The sequence below is a fragment of the Epinephelus lanceolatus genome, chromosome 4 (assembly GCF_041903045.1).
Source record: "Epinephelus lanceolatus isolate andai-2023 chromosome 4, ASM4190304v1, whole genome shotgun sequence".
Taxonomy (NCBI): Eukaryota; Metazoa; Chordata; class Actinopteri; order Perciformes; family Serranidae; genus Epinephelus; species Epinephelus lanceolatus.
In genome coordinates, this window is record NC_135737.1 from 40,871,930 (window position 1) to 40,894,870 (window position 22,941).

Sequence of the window (22,941 nt, forward strand, 5' to 3'; positions counted from 1 at the left end):
GGCTGCTAGATTTGCTTCAGTCACCAGCCAAAAAAAAATAGAAACCAACAGTGATCTATTGAGTTGCTGGTGGATTTTGGAATCCAGCAGCCACAGTGGCAAGCGGACTAAAAGGTTCATTTTAAACCCTGGTTCTAGTTTCTGCACAAGAAATTCTCTGAAGGTGGTAAAAATGGCAAAAGAATTCTCACTCAGAAATTAAACAAGACTAAAGCCCCGTTTCCACCAAACACAGTATGGTAGCTTTGGAACCAACAGTAACCCTTCAGACATGGTACCTAGACCCTAGCATTTCCACCACAAACAGTACTCTTAATGTGGGCGGGGTTGTTGTCACTCACTGCTCTGTCCAGCACTTACTGTATTTCCTCATTACTGGTGACACAGATGGAAGTCTGCACCTCGTTTAACGTCCACAGAACGAGGCTGCATGCTGACATTTGCAGAACAAAATAAAACAGGCAGACAGTGAGAAACAGTGAGAGTCTCTCTCCATGGGATATTTAAAAATAGCAGGTTTGTGCATTTAGTCCTTCTCAGGCAAGCTCAGGGGTTTAGTGTTGCTGGAGCCCACAGGAACGACGCTCTGTGACGCTTTTTTTAACTCCAAGTGAGGATTAGAATATATGCAGTTCACATAACCCGTTCAAAATTAATATATAAACACTTGAAGATCCACTCATTATTAAAAGTGTATGTCATATAAAGTATAAAAACTAAAGTGATGGTCAAAGTTGTCACAGTGATATTTAAGGTGTGCTGATGGATTGTCATGGTCAACTCATGCATTGAGTAACATTACAAGTAAATGTTCCACCTTAAAGGTCGCCGGCAGTCGGCCCAGCGGATTTAGTTATTTATTTCTCTGACTCCAGCTGCTGTGAGAGGCAGCAAAACATCCTTTCATTTTATAGTTACAGTTTACTAATAAAACTCTCCACAGTATGAACAGTGGTTACATTTTTTTGGATTCTTCATTCACTGTGGAGGCATGCGAGAAAAACGGCTTTCCTTGAGAAATTCAAGGTAACATAGGGTGAGTAACTTATAGACGTATGATCATTTTGGGGGTGAAGTATTCCTTTAAGATAGACTGCCCTTTGAAATATTGGTAGTAAAAGAAAGATCTTGATCTGAATGGTCGAGCTGAAATACCCAGAATCACAAAGTCAACTCAAGAATGTATTTCAAAGTCATTATTTAATAAGACAATGTACAAAAATATTGGTGCTGATACAGCAGGCGTAGCATTGTGGGGAGTGGTAGGTAAGAACAATGAACAAGGAACAATATTGTAAATTATATGAAGCACTGCGCTACGGGTTGTAACACAATTTGGAAAGAATATCCCCTCTGTAAGTTGCATAAACACATTGGTATTTGTGTCAGAATCCAAAACTAGTGTTTCTAAAATCTAGGAAACATGACATTTCTTATGTATCAGAGATGAGACAGTGGTCAGTTATCTGTAATATCATTGCTGTTTCATATTAGGTATGAACAGCTCAACTTTTGGCACATTGTCATCTTGTTTTTACCTCCAAGGCAATGCATTGATCATTTTTATGGTTACAATTTCCGCTTAAGACTACCAACATTCAGATGTAGTGGTCCTAACTGCAGTGAGAAGGACTAAGCATGGTGAGCTCTGTGATGATCACCAGTGCAAGCATATACATAACGGGCTCGGGGGCAAGTGTCAAGACCAAGAAGTAAGGGGTACTTGTTAGAAAGTAACTCATTTCTAAAGCATAAAATGTTGTAGGATGAAAGGGGAGTTGTAGTGGACTGGTTAGAGGTTTACAGGCTCTAAGAAGGTGTAAGGGGCTGAGGAGGTTTTGGATAGATTTTACAGGATCTGTCGGGGCCTTCCGTAGCTCATGCCCTCCTGACTGGCTCCCTTATTGGACCCCATCTGTAGGCCAATCACGTTTTTGCCCGCCTTCAGCTGGTCATCGCTGAAGTCTCGCTTGTTCTCCTGGGCTTTCCTGCAACACATCATTAATAATGTCACTGGAGTGTTTTATAAATGCTAACTGGAGTCAGTGAGATAAAGCAGCTAAAGTTTCATGAATTGGACTCACTTGAAGAACCAGTTAGGGTCTCCATTGTATGTGCCTTCATCCTTAGTGATGGCCAAGCTTCCCAGAGCTGACAGGGTCCTCTGCACTGCCGCCAGGTCTTTACCTGTCCCCCAACACAAATACAGCTGTCAATAATAACTCTAAGCATCAGTCACACTGGGATGTTTCCACATGTGCATTGTCATATCCTAGTATTTTGTCCTCTGCCATACAACCAAAGTGCTTAAACCCGAGCCAAGTCTTTCACAAAACCCTTCTCACCTTCCCAAAGGTCCACAGTCTGGAACATGTCAGTCTTGGTGACGCCATACTTCTCAGCAGCGTTGAGGAACTGGGAGATCTGCTCCATCTGTTTGAAGGCCATGGATGAGCTCTGGATCTTCTTCACAGGTTTATCTCCGGCAAACAGACTGTTGATCAGCTCGCTCAGAACCTGGGTAGAACGGAAGGATGGAGAGGCGTAAAAAAAGGCAATTAACGTTCAGAACATCGAAAACAAGCGATCAAACGGGCATGTTGCACTCACACATCCGTCTTTAAGCCAGGCCTGGAAGCCCATTTTGCCTGGCTCTGGCTTTCCTGCACCAGATCCACACTGACGGCTGATCCACTCCACCAGAATCTGCTCCAGCTCGGGGTCATACTTGCTGTCAATCTTATCCTGAACCTGCCGGCTCAGGCCGAAGGATGGACCTTTGTTAGCCATGCCGACTCCCTGGGAGGTGAGCGTGAAAAGGAGAAAGGGGGAAAGATTGAGAAGGAAAAATGGATAGAGAAGAAGGCGAGATGAAGTAAAGGAGAGTTGAAGAAAAAATATTATGGAAAATTATCTCTTGAGAACATATGAATTCAATAGTTGCATTTTCAGGGATGCCATCCTTATCTCCCGTCCTGACAATTTACAGATTCAAGACAACATACAGATTTTATATACTTCATGTTTTCTTGTACATTAACATCCAAGTATTACCGCCTTGGGCGATACAAACAACAGCTAACATTTGTAGTGCAGTAAAATTTGGATGTAGCCTGTATACACAAACATGCATAGGTGTGCAGATGATTTAGATTAAAGCATATTTACTTACAAACCCACAAACAGATACCCCTTCTTACTGAATAGACCGGTACATGCAGGACAAAAGCGTGTAGTTTCAGTGGAAATGCTCAGCGCTTATTTGAACACCTTTCCTAGGACAGTGATATTGGCAGCGTTGTGTCTCCTAATACACACCATTTAGGCCTATCAGGACCTGTGTCCAAGGCAAAGTGGTGTACAATGGGAGCTCTATATCAGCCAGCTGATTTTCTTTTTCATATATTCTCCTTTAACACACACAAACACACACACATTCCCCCTCCTAGTCTCTGTCAACACATATATCATTGCCAGCGCTTTTCTTTTGTCTTTTGCTTCTGTATTGCCTCTGGGCTAACAGCCAAGCGCAAAACCCATATCAAGGTGCTGTCTGCACCATCCAACCTTTGTTGCCATCTTGATGTCAGGTCACTTCAACTTCCTGTTCCTGGGGAGGTTCAGAGTGCAAATGTTAAAGGTTAAACCTGATGGTTGACTGGAGGAGGCTCATCTCTGGCACAGCATGGAGATCTAACCTAATTTAACTATTATTGAGACCATGGAGTCATTTTTTTCCATTGGTGGCATGATTTTTCCTATTGGCTGTAGAGTTTGTTACAAAAAGTGACAGAATGTCCAGACGGGCCAAGACTGGGTTGATGCAAGTCTTTTTATGTTTCGAGTAAATCTGTCTCATCGTATTGCCAGTGTACACGCAACTAACGAAAGGATCTAAAGACAGAGATGGAAAGAATCTAACACTTCTGCTCTTCTCTTCTCTTCTCTTCACCTAATTTATTTTTTCCCTTATCTTTTTTTCCCCTAAATTCTTTCCTCCATTGCTCCCTTGCACCCTCCCTGCCTTTCTCCTTTCCATCCCTTTCTTCTCCAACCGATCTGAGGGCATGAAAATCCCTCAAACTTCAGCAACAAAAGGTTCATGAACCGTGCATTATCCTCCCGAGACCCCCGCATTTTGGCTTACTGGAACTTCTACGTCATTCTGCTTAACATTGACCTTGTTTGTGGGCACTTTTTGTGCCATCTGATGGTCGCAAAAGCTCAATACACTAATCCATGTAAAAACAAGATGGCAGCCATCTCTGCCAAGTCAGTCTGCAGCTGATCCTGACACAAAAGTGGATAAGGTCCAAAACCTGATCATTTTTTTTGGTTGAAACTTGTTTATTTATAATTAAGAATGTTTGTATTTTAATATTCCACTGATACGCAATTTGACCGATACAAGCAATGATAACAAGCTAAGATGCTGTTTATTAGAAAGTACTTGTTTAAAGACATTGGGACTTAATTGTCGTCTCGTTTGAGGACATTCGGCCTTATATATTGTTGACATTGTTTAGTTTTTTATAATTATCAGGTCCTACTGATCCCAAATACAATAAAATGATCGGACAAGAGCGGTGAGAATCAACCAAAGTTGTGAAGAGTTTGGCGGAAGGCCGCTAGTTGTGCTCTCAGTGAGTATAGGTACTCATCTTTGGATACCTTAGTATATCCTGCTTCCCTACAATCATACTTTATTTTTACTTACAGCAAGTAATATAACATTTTTATTGCAGGACTTAATAGGAGTGGAGTTTTTTTTAACTTGTGGAAATACTAAAAGCTTTTGTGCTCTTGTTCCACCACTGCGAATAGATATACTGCATGTCTGCATATTAGAGTCTGCATGCCAATGGCATTAATGGATTCCTGCCCAGAGTGTCCGCAGAATGTTACCACCAACCCTGTTTAATATTCTTTGCGTTCCCTGTGGTGCTTTTCCAGGCCGCAGGAAACCAAACACATATGCTGGGCAACACGCTCACTTACATACAGCCACAGGTCCAGATACTATATTTTATTTTTATCTGTCTACACACACACACACACACGCACAGACACACACACACACTCTCATACCCCTTGTTCTCCCCACTGATGTGCGTCATAATGTAATTATTATTACAGAGTAATGTTTGTCTGGTACAGCGTTAACTCGTCCTTTTTTCTCCACTGGCCTCTGGTTCTTAGCCTCATAAACTACTCTCCGGACCACAGCTGCAAATCACACACATAGGGGGAAGAAATAGATGTTACGTTCACCACATCATGCACTCAATGACTTCTCATGTCTCGTGTCTTGAGGAGAGATGAGAAACACCATTTCTCCCATGACTCCCGTATCAGTCTGTATGTGTGCTGCATGACAACCATATAAACATCACAGAATATTTTAAGAGGTCAAATAAGTCCGTTAGGGCCTGGTCTCTATTTCTGGTATTTATGAGTATCTAGGGACCTGTTGTTATCGTTGGAGCCCGGCCCAGGTCCAGATTATCTGCTAAACAAGCTGCTGTCTGGCTGCTTGTCCTTAATATTTAAGGCAGCGTTCACTTGATATATAATGTAAAAAAAACTGCCTTTGCAGCACCATAACCTACAGCATGAGTTTCCTACTGTAGTATCAAGCAAGGGATGCTACACTGAATTCTGCAACGACTTTTTATAGCATTACTACAAGTGATTTTGCTCCTGCTATAGGTGCTAAATGTGTTACTTCTGCTGCTAGTTAATGCCGGTGTTTATATAAAAGCTGCCTGAGCTACTGTTATTGCTGCTGCTAATGCAATTTCTGCTGCAGCATCAACAGCGGTATTACAATGTTAATATAACAAAATCAAACTATTCATGCAGAAAATCTGTCTCTGCAACTATAAAACACCTACTAGTACAACTGCTTCTCCTAGTGATGCTCCAAGTACCAATTGTAGTTTAATTCTGTCAGTGCCGGACCTAGGAAAATCTGCGCCCGAGGCAAACATACTTGATTCCCACCCTTTTGCAAAAAAAATAAAATTAAAATACAATATGATATGATACAATATAATATAATAATATATATTTTATATTTATATATTTATTATGGGCAAGTACAGATGCACATTGCTGCAACAGCAGAAAAAAAGCTGACTGGTATCAGGTAATATCATGAAAAGTTTCATGTTATGACTAGATGTTTTTCACATTTTAGAACAAATTAAATAGTATATTGTTATAACAAGAATGTTTATTTCTTTGGGGTTTTTTGTACAAGACTTTACAATAATATAATATCAAAATATCTTGTGAAAACATGGAAAACTTTCCCCTGATACTGATCAGTTTCTTTTTTTCTTTTTTTTTTTTTGGCATGGCAGCAATACGCTTCCATAAACAAGAAACAGAGCTAATGAGTAACAATTTAAGAGGTGGCATGGTGGCGCAGTGCTTTGCATTGTCACCTCACAGCAAGAGTCAGGGTGGGGGGTTCAGACCCTAGGGTGGGGGAGCATGTTCTCCCCATGTCTGCGTGGGTTTTCGAGGTACTCTGGCTTCCTCCCACAGTCCAAAGACATGCATGACATGGTGACTCTAAATTGTCCGTAGGTGTGAATGTGAGTGTGAATGGTTGTCTGTCTCTATGTGTCAGCCCTGTGATAGTCTGGTGACCTGTCCAGGGTGAACCCCGCCTCTCACCCAATGTCAGCTGGGATAGGCACCCCCTTGGGGTGGCGCCTAAGGCGGCTGCCCATATCGCCAATAATAAGATTCTCTACTTAAGTTACTACTTAAGTCACTTCTACTATTAATGGTAGTTGTAACACAATGCAGGAGAGAAGACGCATTACTCTGTAAGACATCTGGTGTTTCCAAGGAAAGTTTCTGCGATTAAAAAAAAGTGAGTGAGCAATAGAATAAAAGTAATGACCTTAAACATTAACGAAAGACTAGAATACAAAAAGGAAACTATGGAGACAAAGTAAAAGATCATGTCTCCTTTCAAAAGTCCCAACGTGCTGTAACCCACAAACATGACATCATCATCTCCGTCTCTTCATCCATCCATCTCTGTCGGTCGTGTTTTTCCTGCTCTGTTTCTCTATTACCATGGTAAATCCGCCCTAATGCCAGAACAGGAAACCAGTGTGAGGGGCTGCGGCAACTGTGGCAGCCTGAAAGGACATGGCGTCATGCGGCCTTGCCTGCTCTGCAGTTAACTAGCTAACCGCCATGTAATGATTTGGTATGCAGAAACTGCCATGGACTTGTTCAGCAAACAGTCACTGTAACAATGTTATCTTAGGGGTCAGGGTTAGTTAAAAAGCAGCTGGAGCGTCTCCTCGGGTTGAAGGATGCTCTCTCTGTACATCCTCAGGCTCACAGCTCTTTTGTTACATGTCTCTGGTTAATGCCAGCTGCACAGAACTCTGCTGCTTTGCTTTGACGTGCCAGATGCTTATGAGCCCTGAAAACATCGTCTGAAACTGCTGCCAAAACCCCTCATGGCTTTGATTATTCTGACAAACTTTACATATGCTGTGTGTCCGAGCTGATGTGTTTCTACAGACTCTGGGAGTGCCTTCTGATTCAGCTCAGTACCAGAGCCGCCTTGTGCCATTACACGGATGTGGTTAGTTCCTGGCCTCATAAACCACAGTGCCCCTGCACTCTGCTGTTTTTTTGTGCTGCCACAGGATTGGCAGTGGAGATAGCGTTATCTGCTCCTTTTTGCTGCTGCTGCTTAGAAGCCGAGCTGCCCACTGGTACTTCCCTTCTGGCCTGGTTTTACTGGAATCACTAGGTGTGCTGCCATCTTTAATTAGCTTCAGTCCAAACAGCACAGACATTGCAACGTTTTTGTTTGCTATTATAGAACAACCATGTTCATAGACAGAGAGTGATAGTGCCACCCTGTCTGTGTGCATCCCTGCGCTCATCAGGAAGTGTGATATGTCTTGGGAATTCACGGGCTTCCAAAGCCCATGTATGGCAGTGGAACATTTGCTTGTGCAAATAAAAGTATGTACACTAACAGAGATATGCAGCACTGTCTGGCTCATCTCACCGCTGCTGCACCTCCTCTCCTCGCTTCACATGGAAAATATATTAATCCTAAAATAACATCTGGAATATAAACTACGCAATGAGACAATCTTCTGGCACAATCAGATGAAATGCAGTAAGCTTGTGTTCAGCTGGACTCCAAATCAAATGGATGAATATATGATTGATTACATGAACAGTATTCTTACAGACATTAACACCCACACAGGATTTAAAGCAACACTCACTCATTTTCAACAAGAACTTTAGGAAATTTCAAACTTAGATACGTCAAACAAACTTAAATATTCCATACAAATACGTGATGGCTACTTTTTAACTCATACAGACCTCTCCTCGGACCTTAAGATGGGTATATTGCTCTTATTTTGAAAGGACAACAACTTAAACTATTGTCACCTTAAATTCAAACAAAAGGATGAAGAACACATTTGTGTACTTCTGATAGCTAGGAGGCTACGAAGGCCCCAGAACTAAAGTGATGGCCTCTTGACAAGCCATCAGCCACTTTGTCCTACAAACTGTCCCATAATAAAAGAGAATAAAAGAAAAGTATACTCACTGTGTGAAGGAATAGGTGAGTTCTCTGCTGGCTACTAGTGCAGTGTGTGAGGCTGAGTGCGGATGCTTGACTGAGTGTTTGTATATGCTTCGCAGGGACCACCCTCTCAAAAATGCGGGCTTAAAAGGAGCAGATGAGGAAAGATGACTTCACTAGTCTACCAAGAGACAGAGGGAAAGGTAGGGAGGGAGGGAGGAGTAAGGAGGGAGCACGGAGGAGAAATAGGCAGGGAGAGAGGGGAAGGAAAAAAGGAAACTACATCCTTAAAAGGGCATGGCCTTTCAGCAGCTCCACTCTGCCTGTCTGTGCTTCTCTTCCCCTCACGTCTAGTTAAAAAGCCCAGCCTTATTTGGGTAGAGCTGCTCCATGTAGAGCAGAGACAGCAGCCAGGCAGCGTCGGTTTGGTCAGCAGGAATTCTCCAAATACTTTCACCACATCCCTCGTCGTTCAAAGTGGCAGCGAGATGTTGGGGGAGAGGACTGGGGCTGATGGAAAGAGGGAGAGGGAGGAGGAGAGGTGGAGTGAGACGAGATGGGGCTGAAAGGAAATACAGAACGAGGCCCTGGATGTGAATAAGGTGTTGGTCCTGTCCCACTGTAGGGAAGGAAGTATGTCAAAAATTAGGAGGATGAGAGGAGAGGATGAAGGAGGAGAGAAGATGAAGGATAATAGGAGACAAGAGGAGAAAGATAAGAATGAAGAAGAGGAGAGGAGAGGAAGAAGTTGCGAGGAAGAGAGCGAGGAAAGGAAGAATGATGAGAAGAAGGATGAAGAAGGAGAGGAGAAGGAAAGGGAAAGGAAAGGACGAATAATGACAGAGAAGTGGAGAAGGGAGAGGAGAGGAGAGGATGAATAGAGGGAGGAGAGGAAAAGGGAAAGTTAAGGATGAAGGAGCAGAGAGAAGAGAAGATGAGAACAGAGGAGAGGAAGAATGACAGAAGAGGAGAAGAGGGGATGAAAACCAATGCGGGGAGGAGAGGGGAGAACAAGATAGGATGAAGGAGGAAAAGAAAGAGGAGTGATAATGATGAAGGAGGAGAGAGAATAGGAGAGGAAAAAAGGAGAGGAGAGGATGATAGAGGAGAGGATGATAGAGGAGAGGAATGGACAAAGGAAGAGAGGAGATCATGAGAGAGGAGAGGATGAAGGAAGAGAGGAGAGGAGATGAGAGGAGAGGAGAGAAAAGGGGAGAGGAGAGGCAGAAAGAGAAGAGGAGAGGATGAAGGAAGATAGGAGATCATGAGGGAGGAGAGGAGAAGAGAGGATGAAAGAAGAGGGGAGGCAGAAAGAGAGGAGAGGATGATGGAGGAGAAGAAAAGAAAAAAGGAAAGGATTAAGGAGGAGAGAGAGGATGAGAAAGAAGAGGAGAGGATAAAGAAGGAAAGGATAGAAGAGGATGGAGATGACAGCATGCTGGAGGAGAGACAAGGGGAGAAAGGAGATGAGAGGAGGAAAGAAGAGGAGGAGAAAAAGACGAGTAGAGGATGATGGAGGAGAGATAAGAGGACAGACTGAAATGGCAGTGAGAAGGATTAACAGAGTCATCATCATTCAGGCAGAGAACTCCTTGTAAGTCCTGGGTCCTCCTCAGTAGCTGCACCTAGTGTGTGTGTGTGTGTGTGTGTGTGTGTGTGTGTGTGTGTGATGACATTTCCATCACTTCCATTACAGCCACTTCTTGGCACAGCCCCTCTGTTTGAACATGAGAGGTGTTGAACATATGCTCATAACTGCAGTTGGCGTCACCGCCTCAGTGGAAAGTTAGAAGTCAGACAGATCGCTCTAAGGATCAGAAACTCATATGGGACCACTCTGACTCTAGAACATGTGTGTATGTGGGCTTCATATATTCATAACGGCAACAAATCAGATTACAATCATGAGAAGAATTCTCAGTGACTGGTTAGCACATTTTGTTTTCTCTCGACCACAAGAACCAAACAAAGGCAAGCCTGTGTCACAACCCTTTTGCAATGTGTAAAAACTGCCTGTCTCTCTGTGTGTCTGTGCTGCGGGTGTGGCTCTCAGAGGCTGTTTACATGTACACAGTGATTTTGATAAACAGAGACATCTTCCTTCGCTTGTGCCCTTTGTTTACACGCAAACGGAGATTTCTCCTCTGAAAACGAGTCTTTCTAAAAACTCCGGCCAGAGTGGAGATTTTGGAAAACTCCGGTTGCGCATTTGCATGTAAACTGAGATAAACGGAGATAAACAGAGTTATAGGTAGCCCACGTCACAGTATGCGCCGGAACTTGTGCCTGTGTAAAAAGTGCGACCTATGTTGCTATGGTGACAATGGATACATGGAAGGCTTGAGCTTCTCGTTACACTGCCACCTACAGGTTTGGCATGCTCTTGTGTATATATACACGGGTAAGTGTAAACGAAGATCTTTTTGAAAACGGAGACGGTGAAATGTCCGTTTATGAAAATAGCCGGCAACGTGTAAACGGCGTCTCAATCTCCTGGGTTCCTGATTACAATCATTGAACTCACCTGCTCCCTGCTGCTCACCTGAGAGCCATCCAGTAATCAGCCCTGCAGTATAAAACACCGGCTCTCGTCTTCACTTGTTGCCAGATCGTTGTGCTACCTAATCGTCTTGTCCCATGATCAAATAGAGACTTGACATTAGACGTCATTGACATACATGTTACCCAAGGTGTTTCTCAATCTGCGTTCTTGCCTGTACTTGTGTTCTTGCAGACTTGTGAATCGTCATCAGTCGCAGCCCAAGTACTGTTCCAATTCAAAGTCCGCATCCAGCCAAGTACAGTCCAAACGCCCGGATGTGAACTTGCTCTGCCCGTTCCATCCGAGATGCATCAGGAGGTGACTTGTGTGGACTTTTGACAGCCAGGTATCCCAGAATGCATTTCTCACAGACCAGCGGCAATGGCAGTCGTCCTTGGGAGTTTGTACTCCCAAGTCAAACTTGCCAAGTCCGAACTCCCAAGTGCACCAGTCCGAACTTGGCGTACTTGGTATTGAGAAACTCCTCCAGTAATCATCACTGCACACCTGTATATGACAAAAATATCTAAAAGAACAAGAAATTATTGCTACTGACTATTTTACCCAGAAAAGAAAAGAAAATTATGACGGAGATGATTTGATTTAATGTGAGTTTTTCTCTGAACACAGGTGAAGTTCAGAGGTAGCAATCTGACTCATTTGCATATGGCCGTAGTCATCCAATTCCATACTTCCATTGAGGGTGGTGGTGTGTCTTCCTTAAGCTTGGGTCCTCTATCAGAGGCCTGGGAGTTTGAGGGTTCTGCGCAGTATCTTAGCTGTTCGTAGGACAGCACTCTTCTGGACAGAGACCTCAGATGTTGTACCTGGAATCAGCTGGAGCCACTCTCCCAGTTTGAGGGTGCTCCGATCACCACTGGCACCACTGTTGCCTTTATTTCCCACATCTTCTCTAGCTCCTCTTTCGGCCCTTGGTACTTTTCGAGGTTCTCGTGCTCCTTCTTCCTGATGCTGCTGTCACTTGGGATTGCTACACCTATCACCACTGCCTTCTTCTGTCGATCAGTACAATGTTCAGTTGGTTAGTCATCCCCAGTTTGTCAGTCTGGATCTGGAAGTCCCACAGGATCTTAGCCTTAACCTTAGGAGGCGTCCTCCATTGTGAGCTTGGGACTTCCAGCGCATACTCAGTGCAGATGTTTCTGTACACTATGCCAGCCACTTGGTTAGCTAACCTTCACCTGGCAGGAGCATCATCTAACTCAGCAAGGAAGCTAATACGGTATTTACCAAAATGTCAGACTATTCCTTTAAAGCCAGTGCTTCCTGCTGCCTCATAGAAGCCTCCTCCTGGAATGACTGGTATGCCTCTCATTGTGTGTGTGCAGCATGTGTGTAAGCTACGTCATGAAGGAATTCACTTTGTCTGGCTGTGGTTTATATCATTTGTAATAAGCGTCCATGAAAGGCACTTGTTTACAGTGTTATATAGTTATGTCATAGGCCAGATGGCAGCAGCAGCAGCAGCGTTATGACTTGCTGTTATCATTCCCAAATTCTGTCAAAGCCTCTGACTCCTACCGATTTCCATTCATGGTCTATGTATGACTGTGTCTGTGTGAGTATGACTTTACTTACCTTCAGGGACACACACCACACTCACTGGGGACGCCTTGTCCATTTGGGGTCCCCAGTTCAGTAAAGGTTGATTTTAGGGTCAGTGGTTAGGGTTAGGGTTAGGGTTATGTTCAGAACCCAAGATTATGAAGTAGGGTTGGCTGGACCACCTTAAAGGACAGTCCACCTTAAGAAAGCCTGATTAGGGTTGAATGGGCACCAGGTGCAGCTCATTCATGCCACTCATTATTTACACCATGAGTTATGTGAGTTAAACCTCTGTGAGTTATCTTGAAGTCTACATTCTTGTATTATTGTATGTTTTGGTGTCCTGCGTATGACTCGTAAAATTTATGGATGTTTCAGTGTTGTAGGCCACATTTTCTCTTGACAGCCAGCACACTCCCTGGGTTTGATGTCTGTCTTAAAGCGGTGAATGTCTGTTCCTGCCTTAAGTGAGAGCTGATTTAACCCTTTTCATGACTGTTAAGGTAAAACCCATGACACTCTCCTTTAATACCCTGAAACTCTTGGATTTACATCAGGGGGGTTTTGGTCAATTGTGGTTTTCTTCTTTTATTTATTGCACTGCTGACTGCTGTTTAGCCTAGGTTTTTTATATGTATTTAATGTGTGTGATAGTTTGTAAAGGTGATATTAACAGTAGAGGACCCATTTTAATATGTTTTGTCTTTGCTTTTAGGCTGAACCCTGACTGAGGAAGGGAGGGTTGGGGCCAGTCCAAGCCGGGGCCTGGCTCCCCTTGCATCCACTCCTTTTGCACGGTTGAGTGTTTGGTGTGTTTCACCTTGCATTTCATCTTTAGTTACGCGTGTGTATAACCTCACTCCCCTTGTTTTGCATTGGCCTGATTGGGTGTTCCCCCAAATTCCCTCTGCCTTGGTAGACAGCAACCCCAATTTTTTAGCAAAAATGACCATGTGAAATTGTCCCAGTCCTCACCCTCTGGTCATAATTCTTAACGCTGAAATCACCTAATAGAGAAAAATGACAATACTCATTTTCCAACAAAAAACATGACTTTTTTATTTTTAATGAATGGTTTACTCATATCAATGAATCAAGTGATGCTTCAAAACACACTGCATATATATATTTTGCATTGTATTCGTCATTACAACTCAAAATACCCCTAATTTCTGACGTATCTCCAGAAAATGGTACGCCGAAAGCCTTCTGAGATGAGCACTCTGTGTACGTAATCAATAAAATGCATCATGATCTGATTGTTTCATTAGAAAATCAAATCAGGACAGTGTTTATTTTTGATACTCTGAGCCACTGCCCTTTCAATGGATGAATATTTTTTTTTTATTTTTTAACATTTTAATGAACTACAAAGATCAAAAGCAGGCACCACACAAACACAACACAAAGACAGTTTGCCAGAGATCACAGACTAAACTACATCAATAATATACGTGCTTAGGAGATCATTATATCATTACTCCATATTAAGAGGGTTTCTGACTTCTACTTAAAGGGTTCAGACTCCTATTCCTACTACTGGCCTATCTTTAGTATTCATAACAGTTCTTATACTAAATCATATGCCTCTTGTTTATACTTTGATTAGTGTCCATGGTCCATCTAAATCATCTCTAGTGCTGAGGCTGCACGCTACATCATCATCAACTCGATGAAATCCTTCAGCCAGTTATTTAAACAAAAACAATTTAGTTTCCATACTTTCCAGTTAATAAGAATAAATCTTTTTTGCAGAGAGGAATGCCAGTGTCAACAGATGTTATATTACTCCAGATTTTACACCATCCACTTTCAACAAACACACTTCTGGGCATAGTGGTACAGCCACATTTAGCATTGAACATAACACATTTTGGACTCCTTCCCACATTTTTCTTATGTCTGGGCAGTGCCATAACATATGCATTACGGATCCTCTCTTTCCACAACCATGCCAGCATAGGTCTGATATATTCCCTAATGGCAGTGCCCCCCCAAGCAGAAAAGAGCAGCATGCCACTCTACAAAAACTGTTTAGAAATGGCCTGTGGAGCATGACAAACAGCTCAAGGTGTCGACCTGGCTTCTAAATTTCCCGGGTCTGCTCAAGGATTCTTGTGACGTACCCTAGATAATCCAAGGTGGGGCCTTCTTGGATCGGACTTTCTCTGACCTGTCGCGGCATGGACACAGGATCTCTGGGAGTGTCCTGCGGTGCCTGGCACCAGTGTGTTGGCAGCAGATCCATTTAGTCCAGTTGGTTGTGAGGTGGGTTAATGGCACATGCCACAGATGCTCATTCAGATTGGGATCTGGGGAATTTGGAGGCCAGGTTGACACTTTGAGGTCTTTGTCATATTCCTCGGGCCATTCCAGATGTAAGTTTATTTATGATGGATTTTGATAAGTAGTTTGTATATCTTATTATATTGTCCCATTGTTGAAGTGGCAGGTGTTTACCAAGGTCATATTCCCATTGTTATTTAACTTTATCAATATTACTACAGGAGTAGAGTGAAATAAGTCTATAAAGTTTGGATACTGTGTCTCTATTTCTTGCAATCTCTCTTAGTCTTTATCTGAGGCCAGCATGAGACAAGAGTTTCTGCAATATGGATTCCAATTATAAATACTGTTGAAAAATTAATTCTTTAGGATTAAAATTAGCTTTAATTTCAGTGAGTGTCGTTATTTTCGCCTGCTTTACAATTTGTCCCAATTTCCTGATGTTATGACTTTCCCACACCTTACCAGCAGTGAACAATGGGTTCTTCCACAATGGACATGAAGACAACCCTAATACTTTGATTGCACATTTCTTTTGTATTGCCTTTCCTATACCACATGAAAAATGAATAATCAGATTCTTAATATCTATACTACACCACAAAGAAGAGAGGGATATTTGCTTTTGACTCTTATCAGTAATCATATATCAATTAACGGATATTTTTGGGAAAAAAGCTATAAATCTTTCATATTTTTGACATGTATACATAATATAACATCTTATGTTTACCTTAAACACCGTTTAAACACAAATGATGTACCTTAACAATATGATTTATAGACTGTGTGCTTCCTCTGTGCCTCGTGGTCGGCCATGCTTACTAATAAAGGGGCCGTGGCTCTACTGCAGTCCACTTTAGATGATGTGGAACACTGTGGTTGGTTTATAGACGCACCATCAAATAAATCTGCACAATTGGGTGGGGTCAGATGACAGCAATCATAGATCTAGACCACGGTCAGACCGTGGGCCAGAGCTGGCCGACCAAAGGGTCCAATCTGGCCCACTAGATGACTAGACTAAGTGGTCCTAGGTTTCACGTGCAGGTTGAAATACTGCTTCAGAGGCTTTTCCACCCTGACCCAGATACAGTCCTCTGATATAATAATGAATACTTACTGTGAGCATGTTTAAAGATATTGAACATTGTGCAAAATATTGTCAATCAACAGCATCAGTTCAAAAGAATCCGTATCAGGAAATGTATGGATAAATGCTCATGCAATGACAATGAGAAGTAGACTGACTGAATGTGGAAAAACTGGGTCATATGAGGCCCATTAACTAAAATGAGTTTGACACCCCCAATCTAGACATCTTAAAAAATTATATCGATTGGAATGGACGGGGAAATCTGACCAGGTTAATGCTGGGGTTTGGTAAGGGTTAGGATTAGGTAGGTAGTGTGTTTTGTGTGTCTTGCTGATGCTCGTCTGGTGTACACAGTGATTAATAATCTGGCTGCTCCACCTTTAAAGAGTTCGTACAACTGTGCTCAGACAATGGGAGGACATCTAGGACGACCAACAGAGGCGACTGAACAATACAGCTCAGATCTACTGAGTTTGGTAGATCAGTCTTCTCTGTTAGAGCTACAAACTATTGGAACTCAAGTGAGATGAAGTTTTAAATTTAAGATGAAATCATGGCTAAAATCGACCCAATCATATTCATCAAAATAGTGGATAATGGTAAGGGTTAGGGTAGGTCTTCAGGAAATGAATGTATCCCTTTGTAATTTACCCAAAAGTGATCAAACATGTTCGTGTACGTGTGTGTGTGTGTGTGTGTGTGTGTGTGTGTGTTACAAGCTAAAATACATACCGAAATCAAAAATAAAGGTACACCACCTGTCAAATAAACTTTTATTATTTCCAAATCAAAACAATGTCACAATTCCTCTGTACACAGACTGCCATTGTAGTCATGGTAGTTTATTCACATGCATGCTCATATATATATATATAATATTTTAATAATGTGGATATTTCCAAACATGCTTGCAAAAGTATAAGTGTGCACGTCTTTGTGTTTAATCACAAGTGCCTGCATACACATGCACCAGTCTACGTGTGTGCAACTTATCATGTTTCTCTCTATTGCAGGGGTTAATCTACAGGTTTGTCCCACGGTGGGTCACAAACCTACTTCTGGTGGGTTAGCATGTGACAGAGAACACTAGTTTGTTGTCATGAATCAGGATCTGAGTTGAGCGAAGATAAATGGATTTATTTAATATGCTGCAGTCTGAAAGTTTAATACTCATACTCGTATTCATAGTCATACTCCTCATGGTAGGGGTAGGGGTACAGTATGTAACCGGTAAAGATATTGTACTGCACGTATCTACAGAGCTTCCTCCCAGACATCAGCTCAGCATAGACCTGATCGCCTTTCTGCAGCTCCATTACAGTCTCCTGAAAGCAGACACAGTAAACAGAGTAATGTTTTGCACAGCTGTTACAAAATCATGAGGGAAATTATTTTTAAGCAGCTTCAACTTTTTACCTGAACGGCGTTGTCTTCAAAATCTTCTCGATTGTTCTCCCACACGCTGCTCATCGCCACCCCATTCCTCATCAGCTGGACCTACAGATGCAACAAAACACAAAGTTAGAAATGACTTGCTGCTGCAGAAGAGTGTATTCTGAAATCAGAGAGGTGTTAAGTGTATCTGGTTGGTTTACTTTATGGTAGAGGAGGTTTCTCTCCTTCACGTATGAGTAGACGGTGATGGAAAAGACATAAACACCGGCATATGGGGCAGTGAAGACACCTGCAGGGGGAGGCGAAGAGTGGCATTTTTTAATTTAAAATGGTGGGTACAGATTTCATAAATCATTTGTGTTTACTCCTTCTGTGTGTGTGTGCTTCCTACCCATGGAAGGGTTATATCCGTGGTAGTGGTTAAGAGCGACATTGCTGTAGGGGATTGGCACATTAGTATTAAAAGGACCAAAGCACGGATCAGAGTCAGTAGTTCCAGGAGTCATTGTGGCAACACTTGGATCCATGATGGCTTTGAAGGCGATCTGGACGCCATCTGAGAGTAAGAGAGATTGTTTGTGTGTGTATTGCCAGATATATTAGACTACAATCCACCATTCATCTGTGTGTTTATTTGTCTTCACCTGTGTAGTCATGCACTCTGTACTTCAGTGTGCTGATATTGTGCCACAAGTAATGAATCCTTTTGAAAATATCATCCTCTAACTGGAACATGTCGTTGGCTGCACAGCAGCAGCCGCGCTGGCGAGTATAGGCACATTCGCAGTCCCACTGTTTGCAGGTCATAGGTCCCTCCCAACTGACTGGAATACGAGGGAGGAAGGGTGAGAGGGGAGAAGGGAGAGGGAGAAGAGGTTGTGTGAGAGACAAGTTCAACATGGAGGCCAGAGGGTTCAGTTTGTAGCAGGACGCTGCTTCAAACAACTTTATCTAGATGATGTGTATATGCAGTGTGGATGAGTACTAGATGACATGAATAAAGTGTGGCAGTTTGTCTCACTTACGTGCATCATTTTTAAGCAGTTCACCGATGGTCTGCCCGTCCTCTGCACTACCACAGTGAAACAGCGACCCCAATAGGAACAAAACTGGTAATACAACCATCTGGAAAACAAAAATTATTCAGTATGTGAGACCCGTTTTACATGTAATGCAAATACATTTGACTTAAAGAACAAACAAAGATGTAATCTTTTACAGTTTCTGAATTCATATCAGTAAGCCCAGATATCACTTAATGGTGATTCTGTTTAAGAGTTTGAACTCATTTCTGTGCCAAGTGTTTCTGTGTAATACTGTTTAATACCTCAGAACTCTATTCAGACTATCTCCACTGTTGAGCTGTATTGTTTTGTGTTCCTGCAGTTATCTGTTCAATATGCAAATAATTGAGAGCAGCCATTTCCACTATAAACAGCACTGTATGCATAATCTCCAGGTCATAATGTCATAATGGCCTCTGTTTGTATTATTTCAATGTGTCAGCATTAAGAACATTCTTTATATTGAAATAATAATGAGTTATATCACCAGTAAATCCTTTGACAAGACCTAGTAGCTCTTTTAAAATGTATTATTATTATTAATAATGTATTAATTCCTATTATTTAAATTAATTGAAAAGAGAATATATAGGTGGCTTATAGAAGATTGGAGACTTTAACTATACTGTTGTTGTATTTAATGTATTAGTTATAACTTATTCTATTAGTTAGCCCACATCTATTTAACTGTTTAGTTATGTTTCTCTCTATTGTTATTACACTGTGTATTGGTTGTTTATATATTTTTTTTTGTTTTCAATCTTCCCTTTAACACTGACCAAATTTTTTTTTAAAATTACAAATATTACAAATTACAAAAAAATTCCGCTCCACAAATTTCACCCAATCTTCCTCTAATTATTTGCAAAAAAATTCATGTTTTCATTAATTTATTTTTATTTCTCGTTCCTATAATTTATTGCTTTGTGTAATTCTAGCCATAATCTGATAAACTGTGCACACATCATTCTTCTTCTTCTCATTATTATTATTGTCATTGTTATTAATAATAATAATTATCATTATTATTAATTAATATTATTAAATTACAAAAAAAGGTAATTGTAGTTGTTACAGTCACTAAAAAACATGTGAGTCAGTTACTCTACAGAAATGTTGATCATTACATCCAAATATATTCCTGTTTGGTAAAAAGTTTATATGTAGAATATAACATTAATTCTTTTGCCTTGCCTCTTTTCATCATGCAGTAATGCTTCCTTTGGGCAGTGACTATTTCCAGATATTATTTACCTTTATTGCCCAGTTTAAAACATTTATTAGAAGAGTAATCACAAAGTATTTCAAATATAATGTTACATTACTTTGATGCAGTGATTAAATCATTGCGTAAACAGTAATGCGTAACCGTAAGAAAATTAGCAGCTAGAGGCCCTTGTCTGGTGAATATTGGATTTACAATCGCCAAGAGGCCAGAAACACAGCTCACAGTGGGTTCCCCATGTTGTTCTGTGTCTGATGGATGTGTTAAAAGGCATTTGCTTTTCAACAGGTTAGCCTAAACTTTTTCACATACTTTGTATGTATTTGACTCTGTCTGCCCCCTAGTGGTTAGAAATCTCTTCATGAAGGCTTTAATTATTACACAGTACCAGTGGTTCTCAAATGGTGTCGCTATCTAACATTAACCCAGCCGACTTTAATTAATCCAGGTGCTTAATCTATTAATTGTGAAGGTATTTAATTCAACAGTAACCCATTACATATTAAAAATGACCTCCAGATGTATTACAATACCTGTCCAACTTTCTTTGTATCTCAAAACCTACTCAGTCAATCGTTATACCCAATGATAAGCAAAAATATTTTAGCTAATTATTGGATATAATAATTGGTGATTGACATCCAGAGAGACCATTTGGGATATCTTTTTCATTGCATGATATAACTGGTGAGCGATAAGGATAGAAACATTAAACTTACTGTTTTTTTTGTTCCTCCTTCTCCTCGGTCTGAAAGACTCTGAGTTTGTCAGACTGGGAGTAACAGTTTTAAGCAGGCGATGGTTTTGGCCTCTTAATGACGTACTTCAGGTGAACATCCCCTTGAGGAGGTGAATGGCAGAAGCTCCACCTTCTCACATGTACGCACATGCGTGCACACAGACACACACACACATAAACACACATGTTTCACAGCCAAACCCTAACACTACAGTTCCCTCCACAAAAAGGGTCATTTACATCCTGGGCAAGAATTGATCTTGTTGCAACTTTCAGGACCCTATTGTTGGGACTACAATACCCCTTATTGGGACAGCAGTGTCTGATTGCCACCCACCCAGAGGACTCCACCTGCTCAGAAACGCTGATATGGAGAACATTGTTGTCAGGTCTCGGAGGATATAATAGCCTACAGACAAGGGGACAAAAGAAGCTGATAGGAAGGTGTTATCGGCCCATTGATAAAGGCCTAAATGTGAGAAAACTATACAGCGTCACCTGGTTCTCATGCTGAGATAGAAGGAAGAGAGCAGTGATACTAGGTGTTCCCATAATTACTTTCCCTTTGGACACCAGTTGGAAACCCAGATGTACTGATTGAAGTGTGTGTTGAGATATGTGAAAGGTACTAGGCTAAAGTGGACTCCATATTCATGGGAATAAAATGATGTTGTGAGGCAATATTTATTCAATAATAAGTCACAAAGCCATTAACAGGAAGGGGTTGCCTTCTTTTATCACTGACAGGTTCAAGGAAGGTCAGTTTCTGAGAGACATCCGAGCCCCTTGTGCAAAATGTGTTGTGCAGACAAACAAAGACGCTGGGAGCCACCTTGATCCTGATTTAGAGATTTTGGCTGATTGGGCTTCGGGTGTTTTACATTCTTTTGAGAGCTGACTGTACGTCTGTAAGTGAATAGTGCTTTCTGCTAAGACCGTATCTGTTTCTGAGTTTAGAAAATAAATCATGGTTGCAGTTATTTGGGAGAAGTTTTGTTATGGAGGCACTTTTAACTTTTGCTCCTTTATGGCCTATGAATTTAGTACCAAATGAAGTCACAGCCGTGTAGTCACAGAAAAAAAGGAATGGATGGAAAATTGAACAATTATAACCAAAGAGTGTGCTGATATTTATGGGTTATCAGACAAATATTAAATGGATCGCCATGACATCTGTAGATTAATCAAACTTTTCATCTAGCACCACTGCAAGGCTAACATATTTGGTTTATAGTGAAACGTCTGAACAATGATTAGAGATTGCCATGTAATTTATAAGACTGATGACTGTATTCAAAAAAGGATAACGTGTCTTAATGTGGCAGTAACTTTCGATGTCAGAAACCAATGAAAAAACATGTCCTTTGACGTTGGCATGATACACGGCCGGTTGCTGTTATAGTTTAACGGCACCTGGCAGCATCACGGGGTTGGCGGCGGGACAAGGAAGAAAGTTAAGGCGATGAAAGTCCGACTGGGGCGGACAGGAGTGGTGGAAGTTTCAGCAAACACCGACTTTCACCCGGGAGAGAGGTGTTTGCGTAATGTAAGATTCTAAAGCCAAACCGTGTTCTTTTTTCCTAAACCTATACTTTCAAAAACAAGTACACAAATCCCCACAATTTCCCCACAAATACAACATGCTAATGTTATTAGCACAAGCCTATGGCATTTTACATTGTATAAATTAACCTAGCAGCTAGCTGACTTTTCCTCTACTCATATAAAACCAGGGACAACAGCAACATTTAACAAAGGTAACGTTACAAAATTCGGCTCTATTACAACTCACAAGGTTCACTGACAAAACAACTGTCTTATACTATGCGCTTTCCAAACAAATATAACATGCTAACGTTATTAGCACAAGCCTATGGCATTTTACGTTGTATAAATTAGCCTAGCGACTAGTGGAGATTTCATCATCTCATATGAAGCCAGGATAAATCACACACAAGACATGAAAATGTTATTTTTTGGGCACTTTATTGTCTTCACAATTTATTGTTTCATATATGTGAAGTTGAAGAAAAATTGAGGGAAATGGTTTCAGCTTACAATAATAGACAGGAGGTCTTCGTCGCTGCGACGTGTAGTTACATTTCCGGGGAGGTGCACGTCAGGCTACGGCGTAGGCTCTACGTCGATTTGACGCAGATGTATAAATCCCGCTTGATCTGTTCATTAAGAAGTGACAAATGAATCTCATATCAGACATTTTCAAAATCATTTTTTACTCAGCACTTCAAGGACTTTGTATATAAGTCAGTCTTTATATACAGAACATATCTGAAAACCTCAAATTTGGGGATATGTGCAAAGACGGGCTAAAAATTATGGCGGCATTTATGAAAAAGAACTACAGAAATCTCTACAGTACATGGTGTACACCTATAGGTAGATCAGTTTTAACACAAAAAGCTTCCTGACATATGTAA

General features: G+C 41.4%; 2 protein-coding genes across 3 annotated transcripts; both read right to left on the minus strand.

Moving 5' to 3' along the window:
• Positions 1-1,181: 1,181 nt before the first annotated feature.
• On the minus strand, positions 1,182-8,822 carry tagln (transgelin). 2 transcript variants are annotated; one of them, XM_033631754.2, is made up of 6 exons: positions 8,615-8,822; positions 3,568-3,610; positions 2,611-2,799; positions 2,346-2,517; positions 2,085-2,187; positions 1,182-1,988 (listed from the first exon to the last, which is right to left on the minus strand). In XM_033631754.2, exons 2-6 carry the CDS (start codon positions 3,577-3,579, stop codon positions 1,850-1,852), a joined length of 615 nt encoding a protein of 204 aa, XP_033487645.1. In that variant the 5' UTR covers positions 3,580-3,610; positions 8,615-8,822; the 3' UTR covers positions 1,182-1,849. The 2 variants fall into 2 exon arrangements, with proteins under 2 accessions (XP_033487645.1, XP_033487646.1); XM_033631755.2 differs by lacking the exon at positions 3,568-3,610 and having other exon boundaries at positions 8,615-8,821.
• An 8,017-nt stretch (positions 8,823-16,839) lies between these two features.
• Positions 16,840-20,559, minus strand: cbln18 (cerebellin 18). Its single transcript, XM_033632093.2, has 7 exons — positions 20,484-20,559; positions 18,501-18,600; positions 18,120-18,299; positions 17,867-18,031; positions 17,676-17,764; positions 17,497-17,577; positions 16,840-17,405 (listed from the first exon to the last, which is right to left on the minus strand). Exons 2-7 carry the CDS (start codon positions 18,598-18,600, stop codon positions 17,244-17,246), a joined length of 777 nt encoding a protein of 258 aa, XP_033487984.1. The 5' UTR covers positions 20,484-20,559; the 3' UTR covers positions 16,840-17,243.
• Positions 20,560-22,941: the final 2,382 nt, after the last annotated feature.

Coding starts and splice junctions, on each gene's coding strand:
- tagln (XM_033631754.2), bottom strand. Junction 2,518..2,610: donor CCTGGCTTAAAGACGGATGT/GTGAGTGCAACA, acceptor CGTTCTACCCAG/GTTCTGAGCGAGCTGATCAA. Junction 2,188..2,345: donor GACTGTGGACCTTTGGGAAG/GTGAGAAGGGTT, acceptor GTTGGGGGACAG/GTAAAGACCTGGCGGCAGTG.
- cbln18 (XM_033632093.2), bottom strand. CDS start 18,600: ATGGTTGTATTACCAGTTTTGTTCCTATTGGGGTCGCTGTTTCACTGT. Junction 18,032..18,119: donor CAGAGTGCATGACTACACAG/GTGAAGACAAAT, acceptor TCTTACTCTCAG/ATGGCGTCCAGATCGCCTTC. Junction 17,406..17,496: donor TTGAAGACAACGCCGTTCAG/GTAAAAAGTTGA, acceptor GTCTGCTTTCAG/GAGACTGTAATGGAGCTGCA.